This window comes from Otolemur garnettii, unplaced genomic scaffold (genome assembly GCF_000181295.1).
Source record: "Otolemur garnettii isolate 467f Iridium unplaced genomic scaffold, OtoGar3 scaffold00106, whole genome shotgun sequence".
In the NCBI taxonomy this organism is placed as follows: domain Eukaryota; kingdom Metazoa; phylum Chordata; class Mammalia; order Primates; family Galagidae; genus Otolemur; species Otolemur garnettii.
The window spans coordinates 1,393,711-1,415,335 of NW_003852501.1; the positions used below are offsets into that span (position 1 = coordinate 1,393,711).

Consider the following 21,625-nt stretch of genomic DNA (forward strand, 5'->3'; position numbering starts at 1 on the left):
AAAAAAAAAAAAAACAATGTGTTTTGAACTTCTTTCAAAAATAATTTAGTGAATGATCTCTATAAATTTTCGTGGCACCACCTAAGATGCTCTCATGGCACAGCAGTTGAAAATCACTGCATTGAACTATATACTATTCTTCTAAAGCAAAAAGATTTTTTTTAATATATAATTATGGTATACACCTCTTGAGAAGCACAGTCATAGCAGCCTATTAATCTGATAGATATTAAAGATTGTGCTCTTGTGAGAAACAGTGAAGAGAAACTGGTTTTTTTGTTTTTGTTTTTTGAGAGAGAGAGAATCTCACCCCATCGCCCTGGGCAGAGTGCCATGGCATCACAGTTCACAGCAACCACCTGAAACTCTTGGGCTAGAGCAATCCTCTTGCCTCAGCCTCCCAAGTAGCTGGGACCACAGGCACCCCCCACAATGCCTGACTGATTTTTTTTCTATTTTTAGTAGAGATGGGGTCTTGCTGTTGCTCAGGCTGGTCTTGAACTCCTGAGTTCAAGCAATCCACTCGCCCCAGCCTCCCAGGAGCGTTAAGATTACAGGTGTAGAAACTGGGCTATTAATGAAATAGGTTGAAGCAGGAGATTACCTGGTGTCAACCATATGGTCTTTGCCATAGTGAAGACCACCTCCATCTTCTACCTGAACGAGAGAGAATGTCCGTCTGCTACAGTTGCAGTAGGATTCTCACTCCTCTGTCTCTTGCAATACCTTAAGTACTAAAGTCTTCTAATTTGGTTTTTCTTTCGGGAAACACGTTGAAGATTGCTTCCAGCTCTTTTGCACTAGCAAACAGATTTTCTAGCAACAGGATGCCTATTTAAATGCCCGAATTGATTTTAGAAAAACCTGAACAGTGTTTTATTTTCACCATGAAAAATAAATGTTTATTTGCACCATGTTTCATGTTGCAAGAGGATGAGCTCGCAGTGAGCCCATGTCTAGCACTCTCTGTCCCTGGGATTATCTGACCCACCGGCTTGCCTGGGCTGTACTGGTTTTCCGAAGAGGCGTCATACATGGGTAACTTCTGCTACAAATAAGACATTGATGTTTATTAGTGATTTACTTAAGTTATACCTCTTTCTCCCTTTCAAGAAGGGAAGAGAAAAGAGACAGTGTTTAAACTTAGCCTCTCCTCTCAGCTACTGACTGATACTGCCTGAGCCAGCAAGAGGAAGCTCCTTGTGGTATAACAGTCATGATAATTGAGAAGTTTTGCTGTGCTTTACTTTCCCCCAGATTTCTGTCCTGTTAGTCAAAAGGGTCTGGTGGTGGCGGTGCAGAAGAATATTACTTATTTTGTGTTTCATCTCTCTCCCCCTCAAAACAAACAAAACCCAAACACAGGTGCTTTGAAAGATGCTGTCAAAGTCTTGGCAAAGCCAAGCTGATTACCTCCAGCAGTGACAGCATTTTGGTGGCTGTCTCTAACAGGGGTCCCAAAAGACAGTTGAGCTGAGCATGCACAGGGTGGGCCCTACCTGGTGGCATCACTATAAATTGGAGAGCGAGTGCAGCTGAGGCTCAGTTGTCTCACTGTGTGACATTCTCCCTGCCTTTCCTGCTGTCCCCTCCAGGGCAAAGAGAATGACTGCAGCCTCCATGAGCTTTGTGATCAACCACAAGAGAGGAGGGACCCCCTTTCTCAGACCGAATGAATAGCAAGGAAATGAATTCAGGAGTGATAGGGACAGAGGCCTCATAACCCCTGCGGAGCCCATCCAACACAATTGGGTTACTCGTAAAAAAACAGCAACAAAACTTCAAGCAAATGTGCCATTAAAAACCCTTACATAATTGTAACAGGTTTGGGTTTCCTCTGGTTCAAGTTTTCTTGCCTCTTTGATAATCAAAGGATCTGGAGAAAAGCATAGAATTTCAGGGGAGAAGCTGCATGACAGGCTTACAATAAGGCTATTCATGGCACTCTTTTTTTTAGCTTAAATAGGATCTGCATCATTCTTAGTCTCTGGCTTTGCTACAAGGTTCCATTTAAACTTAACCCAACTTGCAGACTTAACTGATCCGGGAATGACTCAGTACAACTCACCAGCTACTGCAGCTCTCGTCCCCCTGTCGATAAGGGAACTTAGCACAATGGGCTTTACAGTTCTTAAATGACTCCATTTTTTCCCCCTGTCTTTGAGATGTGGTGCTTATATGACCTTTTGTTTTTAATACATTTGCACAAGATTTGGTTATTTTTTTTAAAAAGTGTTAAAAAATGCAAAATGGTCTCCTTATCCTTAGAAGAGAACTCTTAAAATCTTGTATATGATGTAGAAACAAATTTATGTGTCTTATTTATATAGCTGATTTTGATATATTAGATACTGTTAGATATTATTAAATTAAACTTGAACATATTTTATTTACTTTTGAGGGGTGATTCTGGTACACTTTCTAGTAGTACTTCACCGAATTTCCATTTTTGCACATGTCTGCTTATCTGTTGGCTTTGATACTATTTTTAGTAACTTATATGTAAATTTAACATTTCAGTGAAATCAGCCAGTTGGTTAGAGGCCATGGGATGGCTACAGTGCTAATCTGTTGTTCCTTTTCCCCCCGTCAGGGCACACTGTTCGTCCCTGAGTGGCTGAGGGAGGAGGGGGCTTGATCGAGTGCAGAGAAGACATCCCACTCAGGGATGGGGACACATTTGGTAGCACAGCCCGCTGAGAGCACTGAGCATGCGCACTGTGGGTGCACACCTCAGAATAGTGGTTCTCACACTTTAGTCAAAAGAGGAATCATCTGAATGCTTATTAAAATTACAGATGCCTGGACTTAACCCAAGAGACTGACTGATTCAGTAATCTGGGATGGGACCTGAGCATTTGCATTTTTAACAAGCACGCAGTTGATTCTGATTGTAACAGGGCCACACTGGGAATCATCCTAAGATCACCCCTGCAGCATCTGTGGCCTCAGCTAAGCAGGGACCCACCTTAAGAAGGAGTGACCCCTGCTGTGATCCCCAGAGGTACAGGTAGCAGAAGGATAGCTCCAGCATTTTCAAAGTGTTTGAGCAGTTGGAACATCCTCCTCCTGTCCCACTCTGTCCACAGCAGGGCAGTGTCCACTTCATCCTCATGTTCCCAGGAAGACGCCTCACCCAGGGGCCAGTGTGGGGTGTGAGAAGATGTCATCTCACTCCCTCCCCAGCCTCCTAATTAGAATTTCAAAGCAGATGTTATCTGCAGTGTCTAATCCAAATTTACCTCTATACCCCTCCCTTCCTTTATTAAAGTACTTATAGATTTTTAGAAGCAAAGGTCTTTTTCAAAAAAAACCTCCAATTAGAAATGGATTCTCAAAGAGCCTTTGGCAACAAAAACAAAAATAAACAAATGGGACTTAATTAAGCTAAAAAGTTTCTGCACAGCAAAAGAAATAATCAGCAGAGTAAATAGACAACCTACAGGAAGGGAGAAAGGAATAGACTTGGGAGACTCCAAAGAGGGGAGGGAATTACAGGTGAAACACATTTGTTCATTTCATAAGGATAAGATTTTTGCTTGGGGATCAGTTAATGTGATCTGTTGAAGTTGCTATGATGATGCCATGGTCAGAACAGATAGGAAAATAAGATGCTACAGGGGTTGGCCTGGGTGCTGTGTGTGTTCTGTTTGTAGAATCCACCCCCATATAGTCGTCAGACTTCATCATGAGAATTTTCAGACCTCTTCAAAGGTAGGAAGTAAAACAACTCCCATGTATTCATCCCCTGCTTCCCAGAGTTATCAAGACTTTTCCTATTTCTCAGTAGCCTTTTCTTGTTCTTAAATGTTGCTCATGTTTTTTTAGGAGAGAAAGTAAAATCTGTTCCTCATCTTTTAAAAAGTTCTTGACTGAGGTCCTTATAACAAAAGACAGGTTAACAAGAGAAAAACATACATATCTATTTAATGCAAGCTCTAAATCACACAGGAACCTTCAGAAATGGAGACCCAGAGACAGGGAAACATGTATTTTATGCTTAGTTCTGAAAAGAGTGTGCAGTTGTTTAAAGGAGTGATTGGACAAAGGTGAATGGCAATGACCTGGGGGCAATTTGCAAGGCCTGTAAGTACAAATTCTTTCCTGTGTCTTCAGAGATAAGGATGTTCCTTTCCTCTGGGTTTAGGAAGGGCACCTCGGGATGAGAGTCTGCTGACCTCTTCCAGGGGAAGGAATAAAAGGGGAGATTTAAGGACTAATTGCTTCATCTGTTTTCTCAAATGCCGTGGTGCCATATTTGGGGATAACACATTCCAAACCCCATCATTTTCGAATCGGTTCATTTGGGGAATGAATTAAACAAGAACTGCTTTGCTTGGAACCTGAGTACAAGGATCACAAGTAACACTGTGAACGTGTTCTTTTTCAGGAATGTGTTCCAGAAAACCTAGATCTGAAGAAGATGATTTTTGCTCAGTTGGATGCCATCCTCGATGACAGAGTGGTCTTAAGCAGTTCCAGCTCTTGCCTCCTGCCTTCCAAGTTGTTTACTGGCTTGGTGCATGTGAAACAGTGTATTGTGGCTCATCCTGTGAGTATCTTAAACCTGGTGAATTCACTGTATCTCATTCTGTGTGTCAGGGGCAATAAACTGTGACTAACCCACTAGTACCACATATTTTGAACTGCTTTACTGAGATATAATTCACATACTGCCCCGTGGCTGGACCAGCACACACATCTGAGAGCAGTGGGACAGAGTTGGGAGGCTGGTTGTTGAGACTTGTGCAAGTCCCTCTGAAGGGTTGGTCGGCTTAGGCACAGAGCAGCAGCATGATATGCTGGTAGAGCTGTTTTGGGAGGTATGTGGACATGGGTCAGAGGGGGTGGTGGGACATAGGCAGGATTCCGAGCTTGAGTTATCTGCCCTCTTGGTTGGGGAAGTTTCTCTTTCTTAGCAAGTGGAGAGGTAACATTAGCTCATGGAGGTGAGGAAGAGTAAGTTGTGGGTGCCTACCAGATTTTATGTGGTAAGAAAAGGGGCAGCTTGGAGCATTGTGAACAGAGCTGTGTGGTTCTGGATGTTTTGTCATGAACTGAAATACAGTGGAAAGAGAGGAGAAGTTATAAGGAAAGTGAGGCCCATAAAACATAGAAGAGTAGCAGTCACATTTAATTATGACTTAAGTCCAGGGAGATTAGCACCAGGAGGGACCCTAATTGAAAGCACTCTAAGGTCAAGTCCCATGGAGCTGCTGGTCTTTGCTTCTCTAACACGTACATGTCCATGAAAGGGCCTGTCAGACACCAGAGGCCCTTAGCAGGTCATTAGTCACCTGGCTACTTAACTCCTTCAGTAGAAGGTGTATAGAATCAGCCTCATGCTCAAGCCCTCCCAGTTTCTAACCTGTGTTGTAACTTCTAAGTCAGTTTAAAACAAAACCAAATCCCTCAGGATATGCCTCCTAAGTTCTTTGACAAGACCTTTGCCATGTCTCTTCAATTTTAAACTACCCAATGGGTGAGAGGACTCCTGAGTCACTTTCTTCTCTGCCACACCTAGCCCAGTCATCTGCCCAATAGGACAGTTGGTAACTGTGGAACAATGACATTCCCACCCCTGCCTGCTTTTACTTACTTAATCAAAGGCAAGCAGCATGAAGTCCAGATCTTATTTTTAAAATTAGTCTCTCTTTACTTTGTAAATTATTTTTAACTGAATCTAACTTTAAATGAAGCAAACCAAATAACCCAACTTAACCTTTCTTCCCTCCGTGTTAGAGGAGCCTCTCCATCATGACACCAGCCTCCAGAGGAGTGGACAGGCAGACCCCAAATAGTTCAGAACCACTTATCACCTTCAAGGAGCTTCAGTCATTCAGCTTTGAGTGATCTTTGCCTGGGCAGGAACTAGAGTGAAGGAAAGAGAGGCCTGTTTATGCCTTGGCAAAAGTGGATGTTCTATAATTGTGAAAGGTTGCTGCTGCCTCTGCTCAGCAAGGAGCAGCCACCAGGTGTCCAGGGTCACCTGCCTCGGGTGGGTGGGCTGGCTTCCTAGACCAGAGCAGGGAAGCAGTCGTGGGCACCCTGCACAGAAGGCCCAGGAGAGGGCTGTAGCCCAGACTTACTCTTCACCTCTCTGCTCTGGGGTAACAGGCAGGCAGCGGGCGTTTGGGGCAAGGACGTGTGAAGGTGGGTTTGATCCCGGTTCCTGTTACTTAGGGTCTGTGTTAGCCCTATCAGGGTAGCAGGCCTCTACCCAGAGTTAAGCCACACTATACAGAGGCTCCTGTACTTTTTTCTTCCTCATCTCAGTGTGGGGAGGTGAGAGTCCCTGGGCTTGTCTGTCTGCAGCTGGAGTCCCTTTCAGAAGCAGCTGTCAAAGGTTGGCCAGGCCCTGCTTCCTGCTAGGCTCTGGCAGTCTGTGCCCCAGTGCTGCTCCCCGTGCCCCTGTCTTTTCTGACTCAGTCCCCATCTGACACTGGTGAGTGCTTTATTTGGGGCTTGCTGTTTGTAGTGCTACCTGCAGAGGACCAGTATACAACAGTCCTTCAGCAAGTCTGGGGGTGGGGGGATGTTAAATGCTCCCCCCCCACCTCAGTCACCCATTCATAGGAGGAAGGAGGAGAGATGGGAATTGCCTGCTGTCCCCTGGAGGGTGGAGGGAGCTGGGCGGGTGCTGACTTAGCTTCAGCCCAGGGCAGGTAGAGGAAGGAGGAAGAACTCACCCCTGCCCTACCCCGCCTGCCCTGCCCTGTCCGCCCTACAGGCCCTGCCCAGGGCCTTCTCCCTGAGCCTTTGCATGTGCTTCCCATCTCCAAAGGGAATTTGCAATCCCCTCTAAGAAATTGCTCCATTAACATGTGTTTCCCATTTCTGGATGGCAAGTTTCTTAGTCTTTCTCATACACACCCACAGCAGAGAAAGACCAGCATTTGGGGCAGTGGTGTGGGCGGCTGACTGGGGCCTGCCTTCCCACAGGGCTCTCACATCCCCTCCTCTCTGGTTCCTTCCCCTCCCATCCCCTCTACCAAGGGAAGTTTAAAGGGTGCCTGTCCTCATCCTCAGGTTCTTTTCCGAGCCTGAAACTAGGATGGACTTGGAGTGGGTGTGCAGAGATGGCACCAGCTCCTCTCCTAGCGCCTTCCAGCTCAACGCAGGACACGAAGTGTGGATCCAGGCCCATTTGGGAAGTGGCCAGGGAGGACTCCGGGTTGGCCCCTTGTATCTCTGTTGTACACCCTTTATAGTGGGTGATGGGGTGTCACTTCAGAGTTTTGAGCTGGAGGGGAAATGAATGAATAAATGTGTTTTATTTTCTTAATTTTTAATTTTGATGAAATTCATATTGCATAAAAGCATCCGGTTTGGTGGCATCAAGTCCATTCACACTGCTATGTGGCCATCACCGCCATCCACCTCCAGAGCTCTTTCCATCTTACAGACCCTCTGTGCCCACTAAACACTAGCTCCCACTCCTTCCACCCACAGCCCCTGGCAGCCTCTGTTCTTGCCTCCTGTCCCCATGGATCTGATAGGCAACTGTCTCAGCAGGATGGCAGTGGCAGTATGCATGGAGAGGTCAAGACCCCCAGGAGGCCCACAGAGAGGGTGTGGAATCCATGCAGGGCCCTGGGCTAAGGGAAGGCACTGGGGATGGGGTTTGTGAGAGCTGTGGAGAGAATTAGCAGGGCTTGTCACTGAAGGGGCACCAGAGCAGCAAGGGAGAGGCAGAGGCTAAGGACCCCTCCTGGTGTTGACTTGGGTGTGGGGGTGTGAGCCAGGAGCCAGGGTAACGCAGCTGGACTATCTGTGCTGTGGTGTGTTCTGGTGACAGTGTCCAGTGCACAGTTACAAATGTGGCCTGAGACCCATGTACAAGTCAGTGTATTCAGCATCTTCAGGTCTTGGCAGGTGTGACATCCAGGGAACGGGTGCTTCACTTAGCACATGTGACATTCTACCAGTGACCCCCATGTGGAGGAGAAGCCACTTAAACAGCATCATTTGGGGACCACTGGAGATAGGTGAGCAGAGTCAGCCAGAGCAACACCTCTAACCCCAGAGCGTCCCCTTGATGCCTCTGCTTCTCTTTCCCTCTCCTGAGGTGAATCCGCCATACTACGTCCCTCTGGTTGAGCTGGTCCCACACCCAGAGACCGCCTCTGCCACAGTGGACAAAACCTATGCTCTGATGAAGAAGATCGGACAGTGCCCAGTGCGACTCCTGAGGGAGGTGGACGGCTTTGCCCTGAACCGCCTGCAGTACGCGGTCATCAGCGAGGCCTGGCGGCTGGTGGAGGTATGTATGGCCCTCCTTCCCTCCTCTTTCCCTCCTTCCTTTCCTCCTTGGTTGAGCAGGACAGTAGAAGTCACTTAGTGGTGCCCTGGAAGCGGAAGAAGTCAGAGGGTGGCTGGTCCTTCTTGCTGTATTTTGGAGGCCAAGGGGAAGTTTTGGAAACAAAATATAACATAGCAATTCATTGTCTATGTGAGAGATTCCTGATAGTGAGTTATTGGATATCAGGACATGGTGACAGACTTCTCTTCTTCCTGCCCTCTCTTGATGTTACCAGGTCATTACCTCTGTGTGACATGCTGCGTTTTCTCACAGACCCAGGATTAACTCCCTTGTTACAATTCTTCGGGGAGAAAGAAATTATATTTTCATAAACCTATATCCCCTGAAGGATTCTAATTATTTCAAGAGCTTGAAGAAAAAACAAATGTTAAACTTGTTAATAATATGCTTTGCCTTAAATATAAGTAGGAAATATACATAGCATATATGTATATTGAACCTCATCATTTATTTATTTGTTTATTTATTTAGAGACAGTCTCACACTGTGGCCCTGGGTAGAGTGCAGTGGCATCATGGGCTCACAGCAACCTCAAACTCTTGGGCTCAAACCATCCTCCTGCCTCAGTCTTTCTATTTTTAGTAGAGATGGGGTCTCACTCTTGCTTAGGCTGGTCTCAAACTCACGAGCTCAAGCAATCCACCCACCTTAGCTTCCCACAGTGCTAGGATTACAGGTGTAAGCCACAGTGCCCGACCTGAACCTCCCTCATCCTTTAAATAGAGGCTTTTGCAGGTGGGGTAAGAAATTGCCCACTGCATGCACTCCTGTGTACATCTGTGCCTAGCAGTGCCAGGGTTAGAGTGGCCCCAGGGCCTGGGAGTCACTGTCTGGTTCTGTTCTGGCATTTGTTCAGCTTCTGCCCATGCCCTGTGCTCACACCTTATGCCGTAGAAACATGGCAGAGAGCTTGAGGGTCTGCCCAGCAACACCAGCTGAGGACAGTCCTTGGGCTCGAGTCATCTGCACTTGGCCTGAGTTCACACGGTTCTATGTTCCAACTCGCATGAACACACACCAAGCCTCCCCTGAAACAGGAACCAGGAAGCCTGAGCTTCTCTGGGCGTTGTATCTTGGTTTCCCAGCAGTTCCTCCAAACCAGGCAGGAACGTGACGGACGTGGGCCTCCCAAAGCTTCCTTCTGGTATTTGGCCAGATCTCTACTAGGTTCATCACCTGACCTGATGGCTCCGTGGTGTGTGCTGCATGGTGACCTCCATACGGTGTCTCACTGTTCAGATTCACCTAATGCTCCCACATCACTGGGGAACAAGCCAGCAGTTTGAATTTTTAGTAATTGAGGAATGTTTTTGAATATCAGTGTCAAGGTATTTTAAAAAACACTGAGCTGGGCGGTGCGTGTGGCTCAAAGGAGTAGGGCGCTGGCCCCATATGCCAGAGGTGGAGGGTTTAAACCCAGCTCCAGCCAAAAACTGCAAAAACAAAACACTGAGCTACCAGCCCCTACTTGGAGGTCTATTTGAAATATTTCTGGGCTGGGCATGGTGGCTCACACTTGTAATCCTAGGACTCTGGGAGGCCAAGGTGGGTGGATCCCTTGAGTTTAGGAGTTTGAGACCAGCCTAAGCAAGAGAGAGACCCCATCTCTACTAAAAATAGAAAAATTAGCCAGGCATTATAGCGAGTGCCTGTAGTCCCAGCCACTTGGGGGACTAAGGCAGGGAGATCACTTCAGCCCAGGAGTTTGAGGTTGCTATGAGCTATGATACCATAGCATTCTAGCCTGGGCCACAGAGTAAGACTCTTTCAAAAAAAAAAAAAAAAATCAATATGTAGAATATCTAAAATAGAAGAACAATTTAGGCCACAAAGAAAATTAACTTACTGCATTAATACATTGTGGGAGTTTTAAAGGCAGTTTTTACTTTTTATTTGTAAGGTATTTCAGTGCCCTGAGTTAAATCTTGCTTTTTTTGATCTGAAAAATGTGAGCCAATTCAGGGAAGAATTTGGAGATTCTGGTGTAAGGCACATGGGCGGGGGTCATGCACCAAGGAATCTGTCTCAGCCACCCCTTGGGACTTGTTGCAGTTTGGAAGCACCAGGGAGGATTCTGGTGTCCTTTGCTGCAGGAGGAGGGCAGGCAGGAGGTTGTCAAGTTGGGTGGTCAGGAAGTTCTGCTGGCTTGTTTCCACCTTGCTTTGGGTTGTCTTGCTTCTGTGGTTCCTGGCTGACTGACTGTAGCCCCGTGATGGGCTGGCAGGATCACACTCGCTCCTGTTTTCAGGGACGGCATGCCTCCTGCGAAAGTGAATCTCGCAGGTGTCTGTGTCGGCCAATATAGAGACTCCCATGCCTGGAGTCCCCATAAAGAACTGGCACTAAAATCTATCAGGATGTGGTTTGTGACAAAATGAGAAGAGGCCCACAGACATGAGAAGGCTGAGAAAGGGTGAATAGACCCAAAGAGTTGCCTCTAGAGAAAGTCTAGAAGATAATATGTTTTAGAAAATGAAAATGAAGCACAGAGAGTGACCAAGGCAGACTGCAGGGACTTCTCTCGTACTGGGGGAGGCAGCCCTGAGCTGGGCTGGGGAGACATCCAGCCTATTGAGGCTGACAAGGGGAGTGCGGGGGGTGGGGGGGGCTTCCTTCATCACCCTGAGTTTGACTGTCACTACTCAATGGCAATACCTCTGTGTCAGCCTACAGGGGTCCTCAAACTTTTTAAACAGGGGGCCAGTTCAGTGTCCCTCAGACCGTTGGGGGTCGTACTGCAGTCCTGGGACGAGTCAGCTGCTAAGCAGGACAGGCAGCGGTGGCAAAAACACCCAGCAGGCCAGATAAATGTCTTGGGTAGGCTGCATGTGGCCTGTGGGCCATAGTTTGAGGACTCCAGGCCTAGGAGCTTGAGCAGACACAGGATGTGCACCTGCTCCTGATATAGCTGCTGCCTTGGGCTTCTGAGCAACCACACTGAGGCCCTGCTTTCTGGAAGGTTCCAGGCTGTGCGTTAGAGCTGTGGCCCTTGGGAAATCTTGCCCACAATTACTGAACCAGCCACAGAGCCCTGAGCAGGCAGCAGTGTACCCAACACGGTTCCCATTAACTGGGTTGATTTTAGGATTCTTGACCTCCTTGTACAAATTTTTTGAAAGGAAACTTTAGATAGTGCAGGTCAGCAAATTTTAGCAAAGCTCCCCAGAGCCCCGGCTCCACCTCTCTCAAATTGGGGAGTGTTCTGGGTCACACCCCTTTACTTAAAACTTGAAAGCCAGTTGAACTTGAAATACTCAAAGATAGAAATTCAACAGTTGAACCTAAGTTTGGGGGGCATTCCAAGTTTACCTCAAAACTTTTTTTTTTTTTTTTGAGGCAGAGTCTCGCTATGTCTTCATGTTGGTAGAGTGCTGTAGCATCACAGCTCACGGCAACCTCAAACTCTTAAGCTTAAGCGATTGTCTTGCCTCCGCCTCTCAAGTAGCTGGGACTACAGGTGCCTACCACAACACCCAGCTATTTTTTTGTTGCAGTTGTCATTGTTGTTTAACTGGCCCAGGCCAGGTTCAAACCTGCCAGGCTGGGTGTACGTGGTTGGCACTGTAACCACCGTGCTATAGGCGCCAACCCTACCTCAACTTTTAAACGATGCTTTAATGTAAAAAGGGATGGGATTGGGTGAAGTTTTACAGTAGAGTAGATGTCCTGTCTTAAGTTCTCATGTCTTGTACATGTCTTAAGTTCAGAAGATCCAAAGGTCCCATAGAGGTTCTCCTTCCAACTGAGGCTTGGACTTGGCACCAGTGCCTCGAGCACTGGCTGTGGTGAACAGAATGAGCAGTGAGATGGGGAGTTGCCCCCTTGGGGACTCGTTGTGGGGACTTTTGTCTCATTACTCTCTGCATTCATAAAGCAAGCTGGAGTTAGTAGCAGCCTCTTCAGTTTGACCCATGCTTGGCTCATTAAGTGACCAGGGCTAGGTGTTCTCAAGGTTGGAAAGGTACCAAGTGACTTGGCTCAGGTACCGAGGGAGCCTTTTAGAAGGCGCACCCCCACTCTGTCCAGGTGTCGGGGTGCTGGCAAGAATGCCATTCCCTGCTGTCTGTGTGGGGACAGCTCTGCAAATCAAATCTAAGGGTGATTCAGAGTCTGAGCCCCCAAGTTGGGGTGTGAGCCAGAGCAGCAGCGGGCCTGCCTCGAATCTCCCCCCATCATGGTGCTGTCTTGCTGCTGACATCCAAGGGGCAGAGGAAGCTACAGAGCCAGTCGCTGACCATTGATAGCTCAGGTCACAGAGACTGACCTCGGTGTTCAACCAGCCCTGCATACCAGGGATAAATACCATGGTTATGGCGTGTCATTCTTTTTAGACATTGCTGAATTTGATCTGCTTATGTTTTGGTGTTGCTTTTTTTAATTGAGACAGGATCTTACTCTGTTGCCCAAACTAGAGTGCAGTGACCTTATCATAGCTCACTGTAGCCTCCAATTTCTGGGTTCAAGAGATCCTCCTGCCTCAGCCTCCTGAGTAACTGATGGGTGTGTAGCACCACATCCAGCTGATTTTTCTCTTTTTCCTAGAGACAGGGAGGTCTCACTCTTCCTGAGGCTAGTCTTGAATTGCTGGCCTGGAGCAATCCTCCCACCTCAGCCTTCCAAAGTGCTAGGATTACAGGTGTGAGCCACTGTGCCCAGCCAATCTGCTTATGTTTTGTTTTTAACATTTAAATTCATGAGAGAGATTTTTCAGCAGTTTTCTTTGTATTTTCTTTCTTTGATCTTGGTGTCAAGGTAGTACAGATTGATTATCCCTCATTTGAAATGCTTAAGTCCAGAAATGCTTTGGATTTCTGATATTTTTAAATGTTTGCATATTTGCATGTAGTGGTTGACAGCGGTCCTCTTGGCTGGGGATGTAACTTCAAGCTGATATTCTCAGGCATGAGTACAGGAAGGGAAGGTGTGTTTAATGATAAACTCCTGGCCAGACAGCAGCTGAGCTTGTTGCCTGTAACCTCTTCCCACAGGGCAGGGCAGGTGGAGATGCCAGGTGGATCAGGAAGCCCTCAGCAGGGTCCCGTGTTGGTGGTGGCCTTGGAAATAGCTGATCTCAGGTTCTGTCCATCCTGGACAGTGTTGTCCCTGCACTGGATTTTTGTCCCCAGGGTCCTGAGCTGTACAAGTTTTGCTCTTGGTCCTTTGCTCGTCAGGGAGGGTGTGGTCTATGGCATCTGGATGGGACTCTGGGATTCCAGAGCTTTGTCACTGAGCTTTCTTGTAGAAGTGAATGCCAGCTATTAGGAGGAGTTGGTTCAGTTAGTGAAGTGTGTCTCGGAGCACATAGTGAAATCAGCAGTGAAGCTCTTCGTGGTAGATGCACTTGTGGTTCTGGTGACTGTCATCTGTGTGAGGCTGAGCAGGCATTAGGAGTCTCGGCATCACGGATGACTAAGGATGACACCTGTTCACACTGTGACTTCAGTCTGTGTGGCACTTCAGAGTTTATGAAGTGTTCTCCCTGCTGTCCCTTTGATTTTTCAGGTGTTCCCAAATCATTTAGTCCTTAAAGCCATGAGTGGTGAATTGGTAGGTTTCCTTTACAAAGTAAGAAATGGCCCAACAAGTTCACAGTCCACAGGTCTGGCAGGGAATTCAGACCCACACCCATCCTCTCTGCTCCAATGCCCACGTTCATAAAGTGGGGGAAAGATAGTAGGTCTGTTTCTTACTGGGATGGCATTAGATGGGGTATATGTGCAAAGGGCTTATCCCAATACCTGGCACACAGTGACACTTCAGTAAATGTTACGGCAGTGCTGCTGGAAGTGTTTTCTAGGTCCCTGAATTCAGGGCTTTATGTCTTCAGTAGCTATCACCAGTGGCGTTAGCTCAGAGCCGAGGTGCTCACATCCTGTCCACACCTGTGAGGGCCCTGGAGGGCATCAGGGGCCTCGCCTGGATCTTATTAGATTAGATAATCTAATTAGTATCTGCCCCAGATTCTGAAGTTGGAGTCTGTTATAACAAATTCCTAGCAGGTCTTATGCACATCAGAGTTGGAGAAGCTCTGCTTATGTGACTCTGAGCCACCTTGGCCTCAGTCTTGATATGTTTCATTGTTCTAAGATAAACTTTTGTTTTATTTTTACTTTATTTTTAAATTTCAGAATTTCAGGGGATACATATGTTTTGTTTACATACTTTGTTTTGTACAGATTGAGTCAAAGTTATACACATAAATGTGCCCCTCACCCGGATAGTGTGGACTGTACCCAAAAGGTATGAATTTATCCATCCCCTCCTCCCACTCTCCCAGCCTGATTTTCATTGAGATTTATTTCCATGTGTGCACTTAAGTTACTTCCAATTTGGTATTGAGAATGCGTGTTTGTTTCTCCATTCTTGTGATGTATCACTTAGAAGAATGGTTTCCAGTTCCCTCCAGGTGTCCAAAAAGATATGAGATACCCATTTTTTATGGCTGAGTACTACTCCATAGTATACATATACTACATTTTATTAATCCATTCAGGTGTTGGAGGGCACTTGGGTTGTTCCCACGTCTTTGTGAATTGTGCTGTTATGAACATTCAAGTGCAGGTGTCCTTTTTATAAAATGACCTTTTTCCCTTTGGCTATATACCCACCAGTGAGATTCCTGCATCCAATGGTAGTTCTACTTTAAGTTCTTTGAGGGATCTCCATACAGTTTTCCATAGAGGTTGCACTAGTTTGTAGTCCCACCAACAGTGCACAAGAGGTCTTTTTTCTCTGCATCCATGCCAGCATCTGTTGTTTGATACTTTATAATATAAACCATTCTCATTGGAGTTAGGTGATATCTCATTGTGGTTTTGATTTACATTTCTCTAATTATTAGAGACATTGAACATTTTTTCATGAGCTTTTTTTTTTTTTTAGAGAGACAGAGTCTTACTTTGTTGCCCTCAGTAGAGTGCCGTGGCTTCACAGTCACAACTCACAGCAACCTCCAGCTCTTGGGCTTAGGCAATTTCTCTTGCCTCAGCCTCCCGAGTAGCTGGGACTATAGGCGCCCACCACAATGCCTGGCTGTTTTTTTGTTGCAGTTTGTCTGGGTCCGGGTTCCGACCCACCACCCTCGGTGTATGGGGCCAGCGCCCTACTCACTAAGCTACAGGTGCCACCCACTTACCCACTTTTTAGGGTCATGTGGTTGGTTCTTGCTGATTTGCTTGAGTTCTTTGTAGTTTCTGCTTCTCGGTCCTTTATCAGATGTATTGGCTCATGAATATTTTCCACCATTTTGTGGGTTGTCTATTTGTTCTTTTGATTGTGTCCTTGGCTATGCAAAAGCTTTTTAATTTGGGGTCCCATTTATTTGTTTTAGTTGCTACTATTGATTGCTTAGAGCAGTGGTTTGCAACCTTCCTAATGCCACAAACCCTTCAATACAGGTCCTGTGGGTCATGATCCACAGGTTGAGAACCACGGCTTAGAGATAATGCTTAGGCAAAAAATTTGTCTTTATGTTTCAACATCTTCCAAATCAGCATATACACTGTTTACAGTCAATGATGTAGCTTAGTTTTATTGGCAGCATTTTTTTTTCTTTAAGGGAATATCAAATACTAGAACCTTTTCTAGTAATGATTTTCTATGAGAAGTAGATCATTTAATGTAGAAAATGTCCACCCATAAAGTAAATACTGAGCAGTCACAATAGTGAGTAACAAAGTCTTATTGAAAAGAACAATAACTGATGATTTATTGTTTTAGAGATACCTGCATCCCCATTAGCAAATGTAAATAACACCAACAGCATACTAAGAAAAAACCCAAAAGCCCTGTGAAACTCTTACTAGTGAAGCTCTAACTACTCTATATACCCCATGATGACAGTATTGTTACTGTAGCACCTCACTGCCACCAGCAAGTGCCCAGGCAGTGAACACAAGGGATAGATTTCAGCCCCTCAGTTTGAAGCTGGGAGTTCACAGGCCGGGGAGAGGGCCTGAAATGAAGGATGGGAGGGCAGAAGGAGTATGGTAGAGAAAAGGCAAAGGAATCTGGAGGTGACAGATGACAATGTGTGACCCATTGTCCTGCAGGAACCACAGTCATCCCTGCCTTCTGCTGCAGGGGAGCCGGGAGTGAGGCTCCTGGGGGTCTGGGGACATAAGCCCCTGGGGAAGTGTCGGGGTGGGAGAGGCACAGGGCTTGGGCTGTGCTGCTCTTGTTTTGAAGTAGGGACTTGTACTCTTTGGTTCAGACCTCTTTGTAACAAACTGTATTCCCAGAGTGACCAATTAAGGTGTCACTGCCCTTGGTGAATAGTAGTGAACTTAGTCACTTTCATCCAAAAGGTTGTGTTTTGTTGTGTAAGGTCAAGACTTTCCCTTTCTTTCAAACTCTGCTACACTGTAGTTTTTCCTCCTGAGGGCATTGTCCCACACATAGCTACATGATCACTGGGCTGAAAGAGTTCTTTTCCTCCCATTTTTTGGTTTGTTTCTACTTTAAAACGCTATTATATAGAAAATTCAAAGGAAAAAAAAATACTAGCTATGTTTACCTTACCCTTAAGTGCTTTAATTTTCCTGTGTTCCTATCTCTTATAGACTGGTTGCTCAAATTTTTATTCATCTTAATGACCTTGTGTTATTATTATGATTTTGCAGTTTGGGGCTGGGGCCAGGTTTGAACCTGCCACCTCCAGTATATAGGGACAGTGCCCTATTCCTCTGAGCCACAGGTGCCACCCGTGATTATTTTTTTTAATCTAAAATTTTTTGATCTACTCTATTAGCGGTTGTTTCAAAGTAGTTTCAGGTTTTCTGCCTTGATGATGGCTCAGTGAGACTCTTTGCACACAGTTTCTTCTGGAATCCTTCCATGGAGAGAGTCCCAGCAGTGGGCTCACCCTGTCCGAGTAGCATTTTATGACTTGATAGACAGAGGCAAGATGCCTCCCAGAGGTGAGACTGCGTCTCCACCACCCACGGCGTGGGCGGGTTTGTTTCCCGGCAGCCAGACTGGTGTGGTCCACCTGGCGTTCCTTGCCTTCTTCCCCTGAGCTGACTTATGTTGTCTTCTCAGAAGGCCCCTGACGGGTGGGGTATTTTATGGGCTTGATTCAGTGTCCTATTGCATCACTTCATTGTGGTGTTCAATCAACTCTGCTAGAGTTAGTAAAATCCTCTCGAATCATTCCGTAGGAATGTCTGTGTCGGGCTTCCAAGAAAGCCAGTAAGGATGGCAGCATGCCGAGCGCCCCAACCCCAAACCTGCAAGGAATAGTGTGGGCGGCACTTAGCAGTCTTTTATGTCTCCTCATTAAGATCTAACAGCAGCCTTACCTCCTCCCTGGAAGGTGGTGTTCATGGGGACCGTGGGGTCAGCTCTTTCTCACCTTGCTTTGGAGCCAGTCTCACGTTGCAGGTGGGAGAAGCAGGGTGGCGTAGTGCTAAGTACAGAAAACAAAAACGTGTGCACTGTAGATACAAATGGAGGGAACCGACTCCTGGTACCAGTTAGCACCTCGGGAGAAACTTGGGCATTATTTTGCTGGTTCTCAACTTAAACTTGTGTGTCCTGGCAGCTCTGTCTCTCTGGTATGACCCTGACCCCTGTGTACCATTGGCAAGGACTCCAGGTTGGAATGTTTCTCAAACGGACAGTCTAGTACCTCGAGCTCCTGCTTGAGGCATTTCATCACTAGTGGGTCTTGTCTAGTCCATCCTTGAACGTGTCTGGAGATGCAGGAATCACTCAAGTTTTACTTTATTCCACCCTTGCTCTGACTGAACATTGAGGTGGACTCGCTGTCTGCCATCCCTTCTCCCTGGCCTCTGACCTGGGTGATACAAGACAAGCCCAGGGCTTCTGCAGGTGGCCCTGGTAGGATGGAAGAGGGCCCTCTGCTTCTCACTGCTGCATTTGGTGATCCGACTCTTACAAGATGGAACCTCTTCCGCCTCCAGACTCGTCATGTTTCTGTTTCTCAGAGATGATGATGGATGGCTCTGCTTGAGGGGAGAAGTACTTGCATAGGCCTGTCCAGATTCCTGGGTGGCAGATCTGTGTTCCGGGTGGTGACGGGGTATTTACTCAAGAAAAAAGTGAAAATTCAGCACTAAGTATTGTGAAAAGTAGAACAAAATAAAATAGAGTAAGATCAAAATCTAGAAATTAAAAAAAAATGAGGAATGCAAAGGAAAACAGAAACATACACTTCATTTTTTTATTCATGTTTTTTGTAGGAATGGGATGATTAGAAGGAAAGATTATTCTGGGTGGTTGGTGGTCAGTAGAAGGAATTGTTACAGGGGACCACACATCAAAAATCATGTGCCTTGACCAGGCAGGACCCCACCTGCCTTCCCCACCTTCCAAGTCTGACTGAAAGACAGGAGCAATCATCAGGGCCCCCTGTGACCTGCTCCTGCTGTTAATCACTGGACGTGTCCTGCCTCGCTTCTCCCTACCCCACAAGCAAACAAAAGATCCAGAGCCAAGATACCTGGGGTGTCTCTCCCGGAGAGGGTCAGCTTGCTGGGCAGGACACCCACTCAGCCACTCACAGAATCAGTGTGGCTGGGAAGATGTCTTATAAGGCCTTAAATGAAGAACTGAGGTCTCCCTGAGGAGGGAAAAATTCCACCTGTGACTACAGGGTTGGCTCCTGCCAAAGCTGCCTGCTTGTCTGCAGGCCTATCCTGTGGACGATAGACTTGGCAGCCCCACAAGCACACAGGATGGTTCCTTGAAATGAGTGTTGTGTAGCCGTGTGTCCTGTCAGCTCTGTCTCTCTGGTACGACCCTGCCCCTTACACCCTTCACCTTTGATGACACCTATGCTGTATTATGGTAGTCAAATACTTCAGGCAGGAGCCTTGAGGTTGCTCCCAGCGCAGCACCAACCCCAGCACACGGGGTACAGTCTCTGCCCAAGCCACGTGCATATTGCTAGTTGTCTGTGATGAGTCTCAGGTTTTTGTTTTGTTTTGTTTTTGACAGAGCCTTAAGCTATTGCCCTGGGTAGAGTGCTGTAGCATCACAGCTCACAGCAACCTCCAACTCCTGGGCTCAAGTGATTCTTCTGCCTCTGCCTCCCAAATAGCTGGGACTATAGGCGCCCACCACAATGCCCGGCTATTTTTTGGTTGCAACCGTCATTGTTGTTTGGTGGGCCTGGGCTGGATTCGAACCCACCAACTCAGGTGTATGTGGCTGGCACCAAATTGAGTCTCAGATTTTAACTAAGAAAGTAGAGGAGGCAAGAAATTTCCCAGCCAAGGAGCCCTCAACAAGTCCATCCTCACCCAGTGATTTTTTTGGGACAGGAGCTTCCAGTGTTCTTAGTGCTCATTGCTCTGTATGACTTTTTAAGACTTTTTAACCACATGGGGCTTTTCTTTGTTTGTGTGACTTGAGAATTTTCCTCAAAATGGAGGAGGTAGTGAGAGCTACAGTGACAAATGTTACCTGACCCACGAAAGTATGTCTAGGGTAGGGTTCCAATCTCCAGACAGGTGTGGGGCACCCCACCTTTTCCAAGGAAGTGTTCGTCAGTCCAGCGTTTCTGAGCACTGTGTCCGCCTGTCCTGTCCTGCCTGCTGATTATTTATTGTCATTGTTATGATAATATCAGGTCACAGATGTCACTGGGCTTTGAGTGGAATTGAGCTCAATGGCAAAATTAGGCAACTTGAGCTCCAAAATATCCTGAATGGGAAACCTCTAGCTCCCTGCTGTGTGCAGCCAGGAGAAATGTTGCCTCAGCAACCGCCATGAAATCCTAGTCTGTCAGCCTCACAGCTAAGTGATCTGGGGTCCTTTCTTTCTCGAGTTTGAACTATTTAGTAAAAACTCAAGCCTTGAGAAATGGCCTTCAGAAATTGAAAACGTATCAGAAAGGAGGAATGAGGAAGGGAAGACAAAAACTTTCTTCCTTTTTCTAACTCATTCTACTGGTGAATGGTAACTAATGAAAGTCAGGAGCCATTGTCTAGATGAACTGGGACAGAGAGGACAGTGCACGGCCTTGGAGCGAGTGTGTCTCCCCGCACGCACATTGCAGGGCAGGGCGGAGAACCCCACTGAGGCATCAGCTGAGTGCTCTTAGCTCCGTGCTTGCAAATCAAAAATTAGCCACTCTTGGGTAGCTTGCCTTTTGGGAATTTTGAAAACCTAAAATGTTTCTTTAAAAATCAGCTCTTAAAATATTAAACACAATTCTAGGAAAAAAGGGCCAAGCCAAGTCACACTGACTTCCACATCTATACCCTTCACAGTTTGCTAAAATGGAAACTTTGGGTTGTTGGAATGTTAACCTGGAAACCAAGGATGGGGGGAGGTGTCTGTGGGGCTGCCCCAGCTACCAAGCTTTCTCAGCATTCTGGACCCCATGGGGTGCAGGACCGCTGCAGCCATGGCCTTCAGGCAGCCTAGAGCAATGGCCAGGGCCCCTCTTGCCACAGGAGCTCACTGCGCAGGGAGAGGAAGGCAGGATGCCTGCGGGTGAATGTCAGCTTCTCGGAGATTCTAGCCATCACGGAGGCTTCTGTAGATGATTTCCTCCACGGCGGTACATCCTCCCCGTATAGTTTACTGTCAGAAGTGAAAGGAGGCCACCTTGTCAGCACATGAGTGAACTGGACAAGTTAATTTGCTCTCCTGAGCAGTCCAGATGAACACATGGTGCGATGATTTAGAACTATAATAAGATAGACCACTGTGCCCTACCAGATTAGCAGAATTTTGCAAGCCTGAAGATGCTAAGTGTTGGAGAGTAGATGGAATGACAGGAACTCTTCCACACAGTGCTGGAGGCAGGGGACCTAGTCCCACCTCGGAGCACAGTTCAGCATTGTCTGACAAGGAGGAAGGTGGCTGCTCTCAGCCACAGCCAGGTCCACTGGCCACGTGTGAGTGTGTCCACGCTGCCCTGTCTACAGAGCCTGCAGCTGGAAACTGCCTGAATGTTCATAAACAGTAGGATGGATAAGCAGACTAATTCTCATACATGTAGGAGATGGATAAACTACAGCTACACACAGTGAATCTTGAAAACAGGATGTCCAGAGATGGAGGCGGGTCACACGACTCCATTTACCAGGAGGTTAGAGCTGGGTAAAAGGAGACTGTTGCTGAGGAATATACATATGGACGCCCAGCCTTACACGTGACGGCAGAAGGCAGGATGTCTGTCAGGTAGGAGGGCAGAGGCTGGGCGGGGAAGGCCAGTGCGCCGTGCTTTAGAATCATCCTCTAAACCAGTGGTTCTCAACCTTCCTAATGCCCTGATATATTTTCATTTTACAAAGGGGTCGCAACCCACAGGTTGAGAACCGCTGCAAA

The 21,625-nt window shown here is 46.9% G+C and overlaps 1 protein-coding gene across 1 annotated transcript in view; it reads left to right on the forward strand.

Moving 5' to 3' along the window:
• CRYL1 (crystallin lambda 1) overlaps positions 1 to 21,625 on the forward strand; it is a 109,604-nt gene that overhangs the window by 79,891 nt on the left and 8,088 nt on the right. Inside the window, exons 4-5 of the mRNA XM_012809513.2 lie at positions 4,391 to 4,552; positions 8,069 to 8,263. Coding sequence (XP_012664967.2) covers positions 4,391 to 4,552; positions 8,069 to 8,263 — 357 coding nt within the window. The remainder of the gene's footprint in view (positions 1 to 4,390; positions 4,553 to 8,068; positions 8,264 to 21,625) is intronic.